The sequence below is a fragment of the Podarcis cretensis genome, assembly GCF_951804945.1.
Source record: "Podarcis cretensis genome assembly, chromosome: 10".
Taxonomy (NCBI): Eukaryota; Metazoa; Chordata; class Lepidosauria; order Squamata; family Lacertidae; genus Podarcis; species Podarcis cretensis.
In genome coordinates, this window is record NC_137179.1 from 67861822 (window position 1) to 67880904 (window position 19083).

General features: G+C 41.0%; 1 protein-coding gene across 9 annotated transcripts in view; it reads right to left on the bottom strand.

The window, feature by feature from the left end:
* KIF21A (kinesin family member 21A) overlaps nt 1-19083 on the bottom strand; it is a 105054-nt gene that overhangs the window by 59204 nt on the left and 26767 nt on the right. For all 9 annotated transcript variants that reach the window (XM_079994036.1, XM_079994040.1, XM_079994038.1 and 6 more), the window contains exons 2-8: nt 16205-16427; nt 13926-14108; nt 10381-10530; nt 8534-8668; nt 5945-6112; nt 4185-4300; nt 936-1131 (exon numbers count right to left, since the gene is read on the bottom strand). In XM_079994036.1, coding sequence (XP_079850162.1) covers nt 936-1131; nt 4185-4300; nt 5945-6112; nt 8534-8668; nt 10381-10530; nt 13926-14108; nt 16205-16427 — 1171 coding nt within the window. The remainder of the gene's footprint in view (nt 1-935; nt 1132-4184; nt 4301-5944; nt 6113-8533; nt 8669-10380; nt 10531-13925; nt 14109-16204; nt 16428-19083) is intronic.

The following is a 19083-nucleotide window of genomic DNA, read 5'->3' on the forward strand; positions in this document are numbered from 1 at the left end:
AAGTTCACTGGTTTCAAATGTGCCACAAATGCACATACAGTGGTACCTCTGGTTACGAACTTAATTCGTTCCGGAGGTCCATTCTTAACCTGAAACTGTTCTTAACCTGAGGTACCACTTTAGCTAATGGAGCCTCCCGCTGCCACCACTCGGCTCCTGCCCGATTTCTGTTCTCATCCTGAGGTAAAGTTCTTTACCCGAGGTACTACTTCCGGGTTAGCGGAATCTGTAACCCGAAGTGTTTGTAACCTGAGGTACCACTGTATATTACATATGTGGTGGGAGTGCCAGATCATTTATGACAGGCACGGCCAAACTTGACCCTCCAGATGTTTTGGGACTACAACTCCCATCATCCCTAGCTAACAGGACCAGTTGTCAGGGATGATGGGAATTGTAGTCCCAAAACATCTGGAGGGCCAAGTTTGGCTATGCCTGATTTATGATTTTCGGAGACAAAATATTTGCATAATAATAGCAACAGCAGGATTCACTCTCTCCCCTGTGTTGTTCTTATTTCGCTGACTTGCGAAGCATATCCCTGCAAACCTAATATTTTTAATCAGGTTTTTGCCAACAGCAGAAAGGACAGTGTGGACCCGTAGTTGGAAAGAGTCACAAGCTCTGTCTGTCAGGAAATGGCTACTTAGGTGTCTGGAGCTAGCAGAAACTGATATGAATTAGCTTATCTGGCTTACAGGAAACATTGGAGTTTCCAGAATGTAAACTAAACTTTGCTAATGGCAACCAAGTACCCATTTGTCCCACTCTGAAGCATATGGGGGTTTTTTTAATTTAAAAAAATCAATTATACGAGGAACACATGCCTCTCTTTACCATGGAGGGAGGTGAAGAGGAGGAGCAAACCTGGACATGCAAAATGGTTTAATGTAGCAGCCAAGGACTACTGAGGAAAACATTATAATGAGTATTACCGTTTTATACTCCATGAGTTCCATCTGGAGCCGCGTGATCTCGCTCCGCAGAGCATTAATCTGCTGGCTAGCCCTGTCCTGATTAACCATCACCTTGTTCTTGATATTTCGTGCCCGGTTGGCATACTTCAAAGTATTCAAGGTTTCCATGAAATCTCTATCTGAGGGGCTTACGCAGGCGATCATGACGGTTTGGCTGCAGGTTAAAAACAGTCCATGTTTTATCAACGGAAGCAAAAAAGCAAGGGTAGCACTGTGTGCTGTTGCTACATATAAACAAAAGACGATGAATGCACTAACATGCTTCATCAGAGCTTTAAAACCAAGCAAAACTGTTTTTATTGTTCCCAACCAAAGGTATGTGAAATGTATCCAGAAATTATGTGCACCTTACTAATAATACGGGGGGGGGGGAGTTCTTTCTAAATGAATAAATAAATGAAAGTTACAGCTTGCAGCATTTTAACAAGGCACAATGGTGAACACAGCTGCACAAAACAAAATGAAAATCACGAGTGTATCAGCTGATGAATTTCATCTTGGGCAGAAGACCAAACCGGACCTATTTTTGTTTCTTTATAGAAGCTGCTGGAAGTACAGCTGTATCTTGTAACACTACTCTGAAGGCCTGCGCACTTATTTGATCCTATCAAAATATTTTAAACACAGGCATATCTGCAAGATCTCCAAGCAATGAAGTGAATATACCGTATTTTTCGCTCTATAAGACGCACCAGACCACAAGACGCACCTAGTTTTTGGAGGAGGAAAACAAGAAAAAAAATATTCTGAATCTCAGAAGCCAGAACAGCAAGAGGGATCGCTATGCAGTGAAAGCAGCAATCCCTCTTGCTGTTCTGGCTTCTGGGATAGCTGCACAGCCTGCATTCACTCCATACGACACACACACACATTTCCCCTTACTTTTTAGGAGGGAAAAAGTGAATCTTATAGAGAAAAAAATACGGTACTTAGCAAAACACCATACGGGCAGCAGTAGGTTAACTCTTAGAACCTTAACTGGGCTGAGAACAAAACACAAGCATAATATTATGTCGTTTTGTACATAATCCGAAGTGCTGACTATTAAAATGCTCTCTGATTTTAGTAGCAGATTACAAAGCATCCAAATGAAAGTGCATAATTATGTGAAAATTGTTACCCATCTATATTATTACACAACACCATGAATTTGTCTAATTGCAAGTTACAATCTCTGAAACAGAGGCTGCTTTCTTGCCTTTACTTTAAATAATTTCACTCTGCATTTATATTTTAAAAAATAATAATCAAATAGGCTACTAGAACGTCAATGCTTATTTGTATTCTGAATACAGTAGTACGTCTGAGGGTTATTTTAGATTAGGCTTCTTTGCAGTGTATACCAATAGAATGTGGTCAATATTCAGCAGATTTAGATGCATGAATAAGGTTTAGCACAGCAGTGTACTTATTTTCATGTCCGCCAAAGGCACTTGGACTGCTGAACTGAACAACCATCTTTCAAAAGCCGCTTGTTCTTTCAGTGGCTACAGTGGAAAAATATGAAATCAGAAGCATGTGCATAGTTTCACTTCACTGGAGCCATTGGGTTGGAGCCAAAGATTGAACAGGCAGGAGGCTGCTTGCACAATCTGTGGTGTGTAGCAATAGTGGGGACCTGTTAATATTTCTGCAGCAGGACCTCTTGTCTGCAAATCCGAAAGTGACCCAATGAGCATGAAAGGGGAGCTTTTAAGCCACTATATGCTCCAAAACGAAGCAATTAAGAACAGTGAAAGCACAAGGGAGCTTCAGTTTCAAGATAATGGTTTGCAAGTTCTGTTACATCCAATGGAACCTAATGGAACACACTATCTGAAAGAAGATACTACAAATCATTTGCCCATGTATGTGCACAGAAAACAGCAGATCTAGCTGAAAAGCAACACACAGATCAGCACTGAATGTTGCAATGTATACCCCTAATTGTTATTACTGCACAAGTGTAAGATTATTGTACAGTATCAGAAGGGGCATGGCTGTGTAGGGGCATGGCTGCATCAACAGAAGTCTAGTGTCTCTATTAAGGGAAGTGAAGAGCCCTGCTCTCTTCTGCCTTGGTCAGACCACACCTGGATTACTATGTCCAGTTCTGGGCACCACAATTGAAGAAGACCATTGACAAGCTGGAACATGTGCAGAGGAGGGCAACCAAGATGGTAAAGAATCTGGATGTTGCAGGAGGATGTAATAGGAGGATGGGATCAAAATTAAGGAAAAAAGTATACAGTAGGTATTCCCACAGGAGAATCCCAGTGCTATCGCTGTGGCAAAGGTCCAGTCGTGACAGACTCTGGGGTTGCAGCGCTCATCTCGCTTTATTGGCCGAGGGAACCGGCGTACAGCTTCCGGGTCATGTGGCCAGCATGACTAAGCCTCTTCTGGTGAACCAGAGCAGCTCACGGAAATGCCGTTTACCTTCCCGCAGGAGTAGTACCTATTTATCTACTTGCATTTTAATGTGCTTCCGAACTGCTAGGTGGGCAGGAGCAGAAACCGAGCAATGGGAGCTCACCCCGTCGCGGGGATTCGAACAGCTGACCTTCTGATCGGCAAGTCCTAGGCTCTGTGATTTAACCCACAGCGCCACCCAAGTCCCGTGGCAAAGCTTACTAACTCTTTAATAAACTGGCCGAGTTGAGGATTCTCAACTGCACATTCTCTCATTAAGTTGCAAGTGTTATGAGTTCTACAGCACAACAAATTCAAGGAAACTCTTGACTTCTAAATGGCCTTGTTTTTGAAGCCTTTACTGGAAAACCACTCCCTTAAGCTTTCATCCAAATGAAGCTTAACTGCATTACTGTCTCTCTAAAAGGGATCTAAGTAAGTATTCCTATTAAACAGATCATTTACTTGTGCTCTACATGAGTTTGTTTTCCCTTGTGAGTTTTTTTCAGTCCGTGCTACTGGATTTTAAAAGGGGTAAGTGGTAATTTCCTCTTTTATTTATGGGGCTGCATCATTCTCCAGGCAACCCAGAGCAAAAAGATGAATTGTGCTACCGTGTTTTCACTGCTGAGGAAGAAAAACCAATTCTATTAATTCAGCTCAGCTATATGAAAGAGAAAGAGAGAGAGAGAGAGCCAGTGTGGTTCTTATTTTATTGTATTCTAATACACTTTAGTTCCATCAATAGCAAATTAATCAAAGTTCTTGTGACATCTCTTTCAAACATGGTTTTAAATAAAAAAAAATTGCTTGTACCTGTTTCCTCCAAGAGAGTCTTGCAACAGTCGTGTTAATTTTGAATCTCTGTACGGTACGTGAGTGACCCTCTTGCTCTTATCTCCCAGTGCACTTATTACGTTGCCCAACGCCAACTATAAAATATGCAACATTTGTTTTAATAAAATTCTGCCCCCAAAAAACAGCACCACCCAAAAACACACATAAGTATTGACACAATCAGGATCAGCAGCATTGTGCAGTCAGAAAATCTGAGGGAGTGAACAGTACAGTCAGCAGAACTATACTTTGTCCTTTTACACTGCGGTAGGTTTCACTGTCAAAGACGCAAGCCACTGTTCTATTTTAGAAATGAGTTGCCCGTTTAGTCACAAGAACTGATGCAAGGGAAACTGGCAGGAAAGCTTCACACAGTTCTCTCCTGCAAATGGAATGGTCCATTTTTGCATCCCAGGCAAAGTAATCATGTACAGAACCCTTTTTCCCAGTACAGAGTTGGCTCTGGAATATCTTTCAGGCTTACTTTTGTAAAAAAGCAACAACCCCCCCAAAAAACAAGTATAATTTAATATCAACATTTTTTGCTCCAATGTCAGACAGTGTAATGTCGTTAGCTCCAATAGCAAGTCAAAGTCAACGTTTATGGCAATGCAGTGTTTATAGCCACTATATTGCAGTACAGCTATTATACCGTAAGGAAGCAACTGCTGTTTCATCAACTATTTCAATTATAGGGACATGACGGCCGGGTTAAACTGCAACAACTAAATGAAGAGTCCCGTGCCACATTTAAAGAGTAGTTCGTTTGTAATGGCATGGTGGCAGAATGCAAACAGTGGGACAAACATTAAAAAGTGGGACAAACATTAAGAACTAGCCACAATTGGCTAGTTACATTCCCCACATAGCTTTGAAATAATTGGCAAGAATGTGATCCAAGCGCTGCAATCCTTGGTCCTGTGCATTAAGTATATTTCTGCCTCAGGGATTCTTCTAAGGTTTTAGTATTGGCTTATGAGGCCATAAACAGCTGGGGGAGGCCCTGTAAAACATGGCATGGCTTGCAGACATCTATCTCACTGTGGTACAGAGAAGGAATTTCTCCACGCTGGTGCCTACTGTGTTGAATTTGCTCCCTTTGGAAGACAGGTTGGCACAAACTCCGGGGCTCTTCCATTAAAAATGTACCTATTTTACCTGGGTATTTCCTGACCATTAATATCAGTTCCTGGCATTTCTGCCTACTGTAAATGATATTGCTATTTTAACTCCTGTTTTGCCATTATGGATTTTATTGTTGTATTCCAATAATAATAATAATAATAATAATAATAATAATAATAATAATAATAATTTATTTGTATCCAGCCCATCCAGCTGGGTTTCCCCAGCCACTCTGGGTGGCTTCCAACAAAGATTAAAAATACATTAAAATGTCGCACATTAAAAACTTCCCTAAACAGGGCTGCCTTCAGATGTCTTCTAAGAGTCAGATAGTTGTTTATTTCCTTGACATCTGATGGGAGGGCGTTCCACAGGACAGGTGCCACTACTGAGAAGGCCCTCTGCCTGGTTCCCTGTAACTTGGCTTCTCGCAGCGAGGGAACCGCCAGAAGGCCCTCGGCGCTGGACCTCAGTGTCCGGGCAGAACGATGGGGATGGAGACGCTCCTTCATACTGCCTGGTGAACTGCCTTGGTATTTCTTATGTAATGAAAGGTGGTATGTAATGATTTTAGGAAACGAGGAGGATCAAAATGCTGTCATGGTAGTACTTACTAGTCCGCAATTGATGGAAATGCCTTCTTTTGCTCTCTCCCCAGTGGCCCCTGTGCGCTTCAATCGTTCGGACCCTGCCAAATCCACAAAATGAAACTTAGCAGTAAGGGTTTCAAACTCATTTAGCTGAGATGACTCCGATATCATTCTGTTATCTGTCATGTTGTCCTGTGGTGAAGAAAGAAGACCGGTGAGGCTGCTAAGAGAGTGATGTGTTTTTAAAGACCAACAAACTGCCTCTCCCTATTTAAGCCAAGCTCCCAGCAACGCAGGGCAAAAAGAGAGGAAAACTAGAACAGCAAACGTCGGCCCATTAAAATCCTCTTTAGGAAAGCAAGTTTTAGAAATCTCTGCAGAAGAAGAGACAGTGAAAAGAATACAACTGCCTCTATGCTTTCGCCTGCTCCCAGAGAATTACAGACGGCATTCACTAGATGATAAACTAGAATAAAGAAGCTATTATCCTCATTAACCGGAGTCCTAAGCTAGAGCCATATCTTAAGCTGAAGGTTTACATTAAAAATAATTTTTACAGTTTGCACATGTGACCCACTCTTGCCTCTGGGTAAATAAGTTTTTGCATTGTTTCAAAAAGCTGTGATGTCTATTGGATCTGAAGCGACAGCGGGACTCTTCCAAACCACCTTCAACTCTTAAAGAAAAATCCATCCTTAGGAAAAAAAGACCCTGTAATATTTCCAGCTACCAGTAGAGGGGGGAAATTGAGTTGTTCATTAATGTTTCAGAAGAGAAGGATCAAACTCCAGGCAATAAAAGTATAACCTCATAAACCACTTCTCCATAACAATTAATAGGTTTCAGAATCTACAATCTTTCCACTGACAATGAAATTTTTAGGAAACATTTGTTATTAGCATGAATTATTTTTCTTTAAGTGAAAGGATTTTTGTACAGAACTCAAGAGGATAAATGACAAAAATATAAACCATCCTGACATCTGTTCTCATAAGCACACTACAGTTTTCACGTAGCTGAAACGTTTCCAGTATATAAACAAGAGTGCTTGAGAAAAATATGTTCATAATGGCAAAGAGCTTTCTTTCTTTTCTGTTAACTCAGCAGAAAGCAAGTCAAAGGGCTTTCCACTCCTGTGACCACCCCGTTTTCATTTTAAATGCATATTTTCTATTTTAAAGCCAATTAAAACCAAGGTTCACATCTTCAAACATATGCCTACATGCATGGATGGATAATATATTTTAGAAGCGAAGCAAAATCCTTCTAATAAGCATACTTCGCATGTTTTCAAATCAAATTAAATCGCTTTTAAAAAGGAAGCTGAAACACTGAAGGACTGATACAAACATTGTGACCATGAGCAGTAATTTAAAACAAAAACGTTCTGTACTTGCCTATTCCTAACATAACACTTTATAATATAGTATTTAGAACCTTTAGAACTCCAATAAAGACACCAGACACATTAAGGACAAGGGTCCAATTATTTCTTAGTGCACTAAGCTTTAGGCTATGAAAGTTTTAAGTGTAAATATACTTTCCTTACAGAGATATCCCCCACAGCTTATACAAACACACACAACTTTAAACGCACACCACCTCTTTCAACTTCCCCAGCAAAACCACAATATTTGGGGATGTAACTGTCAAATATTTGAGTTATTTAGACTCGAGACCTACAGTGCAGGATGGTTGAGGCCTGTAGCAACCAAGACAGATCTGTTGCTTTAGGAACAGGTGGACATCTTAATCAATTTGATTTTAAGTGTAAGTTATTTAAATATTATAAATGGAAGGATGGCAACGCTGTTTCAACGTGGGTGGACCTTTGAATTACTTAGGCCTCGTATCTTATTACTGCAACACTGCTGTTTCTTTCTTGTACCACCAGAATCCTTGAGAGGCTGTGGGCTATATGGAAAGAGCCAATATGACATACAAAATACAATATTGCATCTCCAGGAGAGCCAGTGTGGTGTGATGATTAAGAGCGGTAGACTCGTAATCTGGTGAACCGGGTTTGCGTCTCCGCTCCTCCACATGCAGCTGATGGGTGACCTTGGGCCAGTCACAGTTCTTTGAAGTCTCTCAGCCTCACTCACCTCATAGAGTGTTTGTTATGGGGGAGGAAGGGAAAGGAGAGTGTTAGCTGCTTTGAGACTCCTTCGGGTAGTGATAAAGCGGGATATCAAATCCAAACTCCTCCCCTTCAAGTTTTTACTCTAACTATGCAATGGAATCTGCTCTGGATCAAGTGTGGGCCAGTCACACTTCTTTGAAGTCTCTCAGCCTCACTCACCACATAGAGTGTTTGTTATGGGGGAGGAAGGGAAAGGAGAGTGTTAGCCGCTTTGAGACTCCTTCTGGTAGTGATAAAGAGGGATATCAAATCCAAATCCAAACTCTTCTTCCATACGAAAAGGGCAATGGTGGCAGAAGCCACCATTCTAACATCACACTGCAACAATTCCCACACCAAGCAGTATAACTTAAGAAGGTAGACCATGAAAATCAGTTTTGGCTATTACTCTAATACAAGATATTCCTCCTGGGTAGACACACACTGAGGTGTTATTGGTTTTTTCAAGACAAAAATAGCATAATACATACCGCATCAATTGGAGGGCAAACTCTTGTTTGACACAAGTGGACAGTGAAGATGGCATGTGAACGTGAGCTCTGAACATTCATCTGAGTGCTGGCAGTGGTTCGAGATAAAGCCCCCAGCTTCAAACATTGCATCATCTGCACAAAAAGGATATATGGCTGAAATTAAACCTACACACATACACATACACTGGTCTTGAAAGATCTACATTTGCTCCCAGTACATTTCCGAGCACAAGTCAAAGTGTTGGTGCTGACCTTCAAAGCCCTAAACAGCCTAGGTCCAGTATACCTGAAGGAGCGTCTCCACCCCCATCTTACAAATCAAAGATAGAAGCAATTATGCCTGCCTTTTATCTCTTTCTTTTATTTTCTTTTTTAAATAATATTTATTACTTTTCCAACAATTTAAACACTACAAAAAAGAACAATACAATACAATACAAAAACACTACATAACACTAACACATTAAACTAACAAAACAAAACAAAAACAGTTTAAAACACATCAAATAATTTCAGTATCTTATCTTTCATTCACCTATTTCCGCGACCTCCTCACACCTCCCTTTTTGTATTCCACTTCTACTAATTGTTTTAGCAATTCCTTTCCATCTTCCTCTGTTTTCTATCCTATAATTATCTTAGCACATTCTAACCTTATTTTTTCCTTTAATACTCTATTAATCTATTTATACTTAATTCCTTATAACATTTCTACTAAAGCCATATAACTTCATTCCAACTGGCGGAAATGACTGGCAGAATCCGAGACCTGGGAGAAGAGTCGGTGGAAGAAGACTGGAAAAAGTTTAAAGATTATTTACGGAAATATTGTAAAATTAATGAATGCTTTTATCTCTTTCACTTATGCGTGCGGAGGCCTAGAATGTAACCCCCGTGTAAGTGGGGAGTCACCTGTACTGTATTACTAAGCCTGTTCTTGGGCAAGGGTCAATGTGGTGTAGCAGTTAGACTGAAACTATAACCAGGGAGCTCCAAGTTGAAGGATGTCACATAGAGGAGGGAGAAAGGTTGTTTTCTGCTGCTCCAGAGAAGCGGACACGTAGCAATGGTTCCAAACTACAAGAAAGAAGATTCCACCTAAACATTAGGAAGAACTTCCTGACAGTAAGAGCTGTTCGACAGTGGAATTTGCTGCCAAGGAGTGTGGTGGAGTCTCCTTCTTTGGAGGTCTTTAAGCAGAGGCTTGACAACCATATGTCAGGAGTGCTCTGATGGTGTTTCCTGCTTGGCAGGGGGTTGGACTCGATGGCCCTTGTGGTCTCTTCCAACTCTATGATTCTATGATTCTAAGTTCAGCCAGTGATCTTGCACTAATCCCTGTTTCTCAGCCTAACCTATCGCTCAGGGTTGCTGCAATGATAGTGTTAAGTTGTGGGTGAACATATCAGACGACACAGCGATTCTTCAAACAGCTCTTGTTTATTCACAGGCCAGGACAGAACTGAACTGAAGGGTTCAGTCAGCCTGCTTATATAGAGCTCCAGTACAACGTAACTGTAACAATTTTCTAAAACTATCCAATCACTGAACGTCACTTTCAATCCCTTATTTGCATAACTATCTACAGTATCCCCCTGCTGGCCCAGGGTGAGAACTTCAGTACATAACAGATAGGGAAGAGGGAGGGCGAAATCATGCCTGCTGTCTTGGGCTCCTGAGTGGAAAGGAAGAATATCTATATCTGTATTTATATTGAAAAATAGATACAGATACATACACACACATACACACACACACACACACACACACACACACACACACACACAGAGTAGTATGTTCTTTTACAAAAGCTATCTCATTTTCATTGAGAATAAAAATATTACCTCAGATTCTGAATTTACAGTCCGTGTTGTGACCCCCACCGTGTATATTCCACCCGCTGAATCTTCGTGGATTTTTATGTTTGATTTTTTGTTCTTTGAATCCATGTCACGCGTTGTGTCGAAGAGATCAAGGACTTCTTCATTGTAAAGCTAATTTGAAAGAAAAAAGAGGCCAACATCAGCAAGGGAAATATAATTAACACAAAATTCAAGATGTACTGTGGTTTGACCAAAATAATTAAGATACAGTTTTCCCTATCATGGCTGCTGGGTATAGTCATTCTCCAGAAACATGACTGGCCAACAATGACAAAGCTTGCTAATGGAATTACAGAAAATAGTTCAGGACATTGTGAGCAGGAAAAGTATATGCTATGTTACAGCAGGTTGAGCAGTACTTAGAAAATGACACAGGCTTATATTTAAGTAAATCTTACACAGAATAGACCAACTGAAATCAATTAACCTAAGTTAGTCACATCCATTGACATCAGTGGGTCTACTCTGAGTAGCATTGACTACCACCCATAGCAAGTAAGGGGTGGGTGGGTGGTTGTTGGTGCCATATCTCCTGCCCAAGTCTGGGGTATCATCATATTTGTCCCTCAAATTTCTTGAGTGTTTTGCTTATCTGCATAAAGTTGCTTCTCAATGCAGAACGGGGAGCAAGTTGCACTATTCCACATTTCTCTCCATTTTTATTCTATAAGTATCTCCGATTTCCAGTTTTCCTAAACTCACTCTGAAACAGCTGGTGAAAGTTTGGTAGAGCCAAATTTCCAAAAAGATACAGGGCCTATTAAGATACAGTGGTACCTCAGGTTAAGTACTTAATTCGTTCCAGAGGTCCGTACTTAACCTGAAACTGTTCTTAACCTGAAGCACCACTTTAGCTAATGGGGTCTCCTGCTGCCGCTGCACCACCGGAGCACAATTTCTGTTGTCATCCTGAAGCAAAGTTCTTAACCTGAAGCACTATTTCTGGGTTAGCGGAGTCTGTAACCTGAAGCGTATGTAACCTGAAGCGTATGTAACCTAAGGTACCACTGTATTACACTTGACCCACAGTAGTACTGGGGGTGAGGGGGCAGAGGTTTGCTTCCACATTGCTCTGTCTACCTCTTACCTGAGAAATAATCAAATTGAACATCTGAAGCCACATTGATTTAAATGCAGGATAGTATCTGACCATGAGAGCTAAACCCTCTTTAAGGGAAAGGGAGGAAACAACATCGGAACAATCGTGTGGTCACAATGAGGCATGGCAAAGGTAAAGGGACCCCTGACCGTTAGGTCCAGTTGTGACCGACTCTGGGGTTGTGGTGCTCATCTTGCTTTACTGGCCGAGGGAGCCGGCGTACAGCTTCCGGGTCAAGTGGCCAGCATGACTAAGCCGAGATAATGCTTTCAGTGAGGTTCTTCAGATCTTTTTTACTCTTGAATCTTTCTATATACACAGTATGCATGTTCCCCAGAGAACAGTGCAAGGATGCAAATGCTCTTCTGGGCCTTTGCATGGGAAATGAAGCAGGAGGAGAATTTTCATAACCTCTCACCGACTGCATAACGGAACAAGGTTCCTAGCCAATGTTTATTTGCTAACCCTCAGAGAGGCATTTAATGCAATCTTGTTCTGACTTTCAACAAGCAGATTTGCCATGCATGTTACACGCAGACCAGGACCTTCCAGACAACGGAATGAGATACTTGGAAGATCATTTTGATTTGGGGATTCTTCCAATTAGCAGTTCTAAGGCAATATTGAAAACACGATTCAGCAGGGTTTATACTGCATAATTAGCTGGCACCGGTTTAATCTGTCAGTGCAATGAAAGGTATCTAAAAACTGAAAGCTTGGATATATTTAGTGTTTTATGGTGAAAGAGGATATTGTTTTACACTTGGTTCCTAGAAGTAAAGAGATTGCATCACTCATTATATCATCTAACTAGCACTTAAACTTGTCAGACCTGTTAGCTACTGATAGGGACACAACTTCATCTTCTTCCTTTTTAGCCCATATTTCTATGAAGAGTGCCTCTTTAAAAAAAAAAAAATGGCAGCACTGTAAATGCTTTTTTAACTGGAAAAAAAAAGTTAAGCTCCTCCAAGGCTTGTTTTTCTGGACAAAGTGATTTGCACCTCTGTTTCTGTATTTTAAAATATATCACAGAAACACTTTATGGCAGACGTTTTTGTTAAAATACATAGAATCTATGTTTGGAAATGGTAAGTATAAACATTCTACAATTATCAGCTGAAGATGCACTGGAAGTCCAAAGTCACTAAAAATGGCTTTGTTTTGCTTACAAACTATCAGGACTGTGATGGGATGATGAGCTGCTTGTGCGTAAAGCTTAGTCCCTCAGAGTTTGCTCAACTTAGCAAGGCTCTGTTTTTAGCGGAGCCCTTAAGCATGGCTCCCTCAGTCGCTGGCAGAATCCGACAGTGGGCGTTTACGGAATCTACTCCAGCATAAAAGCTCCTTGACGGAAACGCGTCGTCTAGATTCTCGGCGCGACAGTTTCCGGCGAGGAGTGGGTGTACCTATGGGAGGACCTGAGACTTCTCCGCTGTTATCGCTAGAAGACTCCCTGAGCCATTCCTTCGTCTCTCTCTCTCCCTGATCTCCCACTCTTCCCCTGCTGCTGCCTTCCGCCGCTGCTGAGTCTCTCCTGACTTCTGAGAGCCCCTCCACCTCCTGCCTTTCCGATGGCAGTTCCCTGACAAGGACCATGGGGAAAAAAAGCAACTGTTTAACTATCAAAGAGTTCGGAAAACAAAGTCCAAATTAAGGGGAACTAAGGGGTTGCCTTTATACTGTGCAGTTTGCGATTTGTTCCTCTGGACAAATATTAGCCAGAAAGCTTAAATCCAGTGCACTTAGGTCAAGAGCAACAGGTATAGACTAGTCCAACTCCATAATGTATTTGGTTAATATTTTGGCAGAAATGCCAACAGTAGTCCAGCGATAATTGCAGGTGTCAGTATTCAAGCATCCGTAACTTGGTTACCCTGCTGTTGCTAAACCGTAACTGAGAAGGGCATTTAAAAAATAACTCCTATTAGAATTGCAAATGTAAAAGTGGCAAACATAGTTCATTGGCCTTATTCAACAACACCAAGAGAGGGGGCCTCTCTTACTGACCTCAATTAATAAAACATGTTTCCTAAGCTTTGAATCAGGCGTCATAAATCATCTGAGCTCTAGTGAAAAGGGCAAAATCTCCTCTCTCTCCACCCTAGTGTGGGTGTTAAATAGTTTGCAACACTATGATTTTACGATGTTCCCAAACATAGATTTCTAACGTAAGATAAGCAAATCTCAACTTCCCTGCCATTCTTCCTGCCTAGATTACATAATAAATAATAATAAACATATTGCCACAATTCATTCCACTGGGTTTTCTGCAATATTTAAATTGTATGTTGACGAAACAGATTTAAAATTTACCTCCTTGCCAATCAGAATTGAGTATGTTGTGATTAGGATTCCCCAATATCTTTGCTACATGGGGAAAATAATTTTTGCTATGAAAGCTTACCTCTAAGAACTGAGCATTCACTTTAAATTCTGGAGGTGGAACGCCTTGTTGAATAGCTGCATGCGTTTTTCCTTCAATACATTTATACAGGTGTTTTACAGCTCGTGGTATAATGCCCTGTTCCTCTTCCATTATGTTAACATCAAATCCAGTCCCCATGGTGTATGTTTTACCGGCTCCTGTCTAAATTTAAGAGACCAAACAGGATTAATGTGCAACTAAATAATGTTTATCGTATACATCTTAACCAAGGTCAAATAACACAAAAAACACTCTATTGCTGATCAAAAAGACTTCTGACTCCAACAGCTCACTTTACAACTTTCTAGGTTGTCTCAAGAAAAAAGTAAGGTCTCTACAGCATTTGGATGGCATAAAATCATCTGGACTGCAGAAATGTAAACCACCACCGCCTGCCCCCCAGGAAACAAGGGATGATATTCCAGGAGTCCTGCTAGCTGAAGCAGGAATAGACTGGCTTCCTATCCACAAAACGTATTTTCCAACGTTTTGCAGTGGTTAAAAAGAAAAAGGAAAACTGGGTTATTAGGTAGATTATGTCATGCTAAACGTAATATGAAGAAAAGGGTGTGTTAAGTAACATACTGCAGGAAAATAATGCTCTATGAAGGCAGCCACCCACTGGAACTCCAAACTCACCTTCTCCTCATTCTAGTAGTCCATCGGGTGTCAAAGCATCAGGACCAAACAAAAGAACAACACAGTTGCTTAGGCAACATGTGGCTGGCTGCCTGCTTGCCCACACTACACTAGCAGTTCCCAAGCAGTACTGGGACCAAAACACTGGGAACTAATTTAAAACCCCTGGGAGGAAAACTCATAACTTGTTTTTGTTTTATTATGTATTTTGAGCTCTCGTTTTGTACTGAACCGCCCTGTGATTTTCAGATAAAGGGTGGTATACAAATTTAATTAATGACAAATGTGGATCTGCCGGGTCAGTGCTTGGATGTTTAGGAGATATAAAAAGATAAAAAGAACACAACTTGATATCCCAATATTGATAATAGAGATAACCATCAGTCAAGTCATTTGAGCAGGAGTGGCTAACTTGTGCCAACAAAAGATACTAAAATGTTCTCAGCATCCCTGGCTATATCGAAACAGCATTTATGCCAAATGGGGAGAGGAGGGACAAAAGTGAAGAGGAAAGTCCAATCTGAGCTGGACACATCCTCTTTTGAACAGACCTATTAGAATTCAAGGCCACTGTAATTCAAGCTGAAGGATTGCATTTCTGAGCACCTTCTGCCTCAAATGTACTGCTCTGCACCTGCTTAAAAATACACCACTGTTTAAATATACCCCAAAATGAGCCTTGAAATCTTGATAATTCTCCCATGTTGAAATCTATTTGTTTTCACCTCTACTAAAAGGTGAAATTCAAGCATACCTTCTTGAATTATTACATATACTCCTTACAAGCAGCTTTAATTTTTTAAAAAATAGGAACATTGTTTGGGTTCTGTCAGGGAACTGCCATCGGCTCCGAGGCGAGAAATAGAATGGCAGTTGTGTTACAGGGAGCCTCTGAAAATCTTGCGAAGCAGTTCCTCTTCTGGGGAGGAGGAAGAAAGCCCCACCTCTAGTGGGGAAGAGGTGCAAGGACCAGAGAATGCTGGTGGGAGCCTTAACACCACTCCTGAGCAAGCCGGACAGGAGGGAAACACGCCCTTGCCATTGCCCATCCTGCACAGTAGCCTAAGGCGCAAAGAGGGAAGGAGAAGGTTGGGGGAGGTCCAAAAAAGACCACTCCTAGATTCTGCTAGTGGCTGAGCCAGACATGAGCTTTGGGGCTCTTCACTATAAATAAAGGTAAAGGTAAAGGGACTGCTGAGCATTAGGTCCAGTCATAGCCAACTCTGGGGTTGTGGCGCTCATCTCGCTTTACTGGCCGAGGGAGCCGGCATACAGCTTACAGATCATGTGGCCAGCATGACTAAGCTGCTTCTGGCGAACCAGAGCAGCACACAGAAACGCTGTTTACCTTCCCGCCGGAGCGGTACCTATTTATCTACTTGCACTTTGACGTGCTTTTGAACTGCTAGGTTGGCAGGAGCAGGGACCGAGCAATGGGAGCTCACCCCGTCGCGGGGTTTCGAACTGCCACCCGCGTCACTGTAAATAGTTTCCGCCAAAATAAAACTTGTAAAATACGGGTTTGGAGTCCTGCCTGCTTACTCTTGAGCAACCGCAACAGCCCTCTGACAGATTCACTGAAAAGCAAACAATTAATTTTGAAACTTCGTAAAGTTTACCTGCCCATAAGCAAACACGGTAGCATTGTATCCTTCAAAGCAGCCTTCAATCAGTTTTTCTATGCAATGTATATAGATTTCTTCTTGCTGGGATTCAATATCAAATACATAATCAAAGGTGAAGGCCTTATCTTTTCCCAGGAACACTTGAGGTTCTCCAGGTGTGACAGATGTGCAGATATGGCATCCTTCAATCTTTTCTTTGGCTAGTTGAGGTCTGATTCTGGGGTGGGGGGGCGGGGGTTGGAGGAGGAGGAGGAGAAATAAAATGCCAAATATTATATCACTGGAACAGAACACAACTTAACGCTTCATATTTCAAGAGCCCCCCCAATAAATTTAAATCAGATATGCCCAAGAAGGGACTGAAGTCACGCAGAATACTCACCGCTCACCTGCAACAATGGAAAGGATGATCTACTTAATATTTAAGGACAAAAACAACCACCATTATGCACCCTTTCTGCTGTACCAGTGGAATTCAAGTCTCCAAGGTGACTTTGTCCTTTTCAAATTGGCCTGGTTGTATTCTAAGATTACAGTCCCATTTACGTTTTCTCATGAGTAATCCCTATTGAACTCAGTGGGATTTCTGAGTGAACCGGCATATAACTGGTAATTAATAACTTACAAAAATCAGCCAAAGCAAAAAACCATGGCAGAACAGAGGACAATCAGGCCTAATATATCCACATTATTTTTGAACTGCAGAAGCCTGCCAAAGATAACAACATTAACTTGAATAGACCTACTATGGTAACAAGAATAGAAGGGAGATTATTTCAATTTGATTTTAAAAGCCTTTGCCCCACGGCAGAGTAAAAACAAATTATTTTTGTTTGTTTTTTAAAACAAGTAGACCTCAGATGCTCAATAGTTTAAGAGGAGGTTATTCTAGCTTGGATTATATGGTGCAGCACTAAGCTAACAAGGGCCTGTTTTATCTCCCAAGCAGCACAAAAAGGACAACCTAGTTGTGTCATTATTTGTGAAAATCCTAACAGACGTTAATCCAAACATGAGCATAAGACCTTTCTTTCTTTCTTTCTTTTTTTGCTACCATTTAGAAAGTTACTTGTTTCCACAAGAACCCAACTGGAATTCATGGTAACTTCTGGGCAAACAACTTGTCATACACGAGTACGTTTTTATTAAAGACACAACTTCAGTAGGCTGCAATTCTGCTTAGGACTGCCACCGGTGTGTGTGTGTGTGTGTGTGTGTGTTAAACCATGCTTTCACTCAACAATTTAAGCTCCCAGTGGCTACTTTTTGTGAAAAACTATTGGAAGTGACTTCATTGCGGAATCGAGAGAAGATGGCGGCTGCCAGCAGCGAAAAGATTTTTGGATTGATTCGCCAGAATTACCAGCATGTGAGGGGAAGTTACATGGACAGAGGGGTATCATACACATAAAATCCACACAGAAACACATCATTTTACTTCAGCTCGCTTTTGGAAACAACTCAGAGGCCGTGAAAGAAGGAAAACAACAGGAAGATTTAAAGGAACTATTAGAAATGACTATCAAAAGCAGCAGAGATATGAGCCCCCCCCCCCAAACTTGAAGCATGGGAAGTACCAACAAAAAATTTATAATTTGGCAGAATATTTGGATTAATTGATATGTATATGTATAATTTGGAATATTTAATGTGATTTGATTGGATTGTTAAAATGGAAAACGTAATAAAAATGATTTTTTTGAAAAAGGAAGTGACTTCTTGCATGCATTTGCCTTCAATATGTGGTTTGAAACTTACCACCACCATTTCAAAATCTGATACAACCTAGGTGGATTATATCTACAATATAATGAATCAAATGCCAATCGCACAAGGGGCACCAAAGAAATTATTCTGAATTTACCTAAGATTGAATGTAAAACAGCACATTTATAGAAGTCTGGGGTTTCACCCACCAAGCACAAGTTTTAGCTCAGTAGCTAGATCATAAGGCTCTTAATATCAAGGTCACGAGTTCAAGCTCTATGTTGGGTAAAAGATTCTTGCATTGCAGGGGCTGGACTAGATGACACTCGTGGTCCCTCTTCCAACTCTACAATTCTAAGGTTCTATGAACTTGGACCTCTTCAGAACTGTAAGCATAGAGTGTGCAGCTGCAGTGATTGATGACAGACTGTGAATTCAGCTTCTTTGTGTCTGGTAATGAATTACCGTATTTTTCACTCTATAAGACGCACCAGACCACAAGACGCACCTAGTTTTTGGAGGAGGAAAACAAGAAAAAAAATATTCTGAATCTCAGAAGCCAGAACAGCAAGAGGGATCGCTGCGCAGTGAAAGCAGCAATCCCTCTTGCTGTTCTGGCTTCTGGGATAGCTGCGTAGCCTGCATTCACTCCATAAGATGCGCACACATTTCCCCTTACTTTTTAGGAGGGAAAAAGTGAGTCTTATAGAGCAAAAAATATGGTACGTTTTTCTATCAATAACTGGAAACATTTGAAAGCATCTAGGAGCAATCGTACATTGGGAGTTAGAACAATATAATGCAGTTCCCTTTCACTTAATTTCACCCCCAAATTTTACACACAAACGGCAGAAAACGTGCAGATGATCCAACAATAAAAGCTTCACAACTACAAGGTATCATACTACACATCATGACAGCCCATACAATAGTTTATTTATAATACTACTGTCAATTTAATCCCTTTCCAAGTAGACAAAGTTAGCACATGTCCTGAGCAAAACCTGCAGTACATGATGAAACTGGAAGAACCATTTATGACTATTCTTAAGGGAACAATAGTTTTTATTTTTAAAAAACCAAAACACGCTCCGACAACCTGTCCAGTAGGGAAACAAATTTACAATACGGAAGTCTACTGTGCCAATATAAACATTCATGTAATC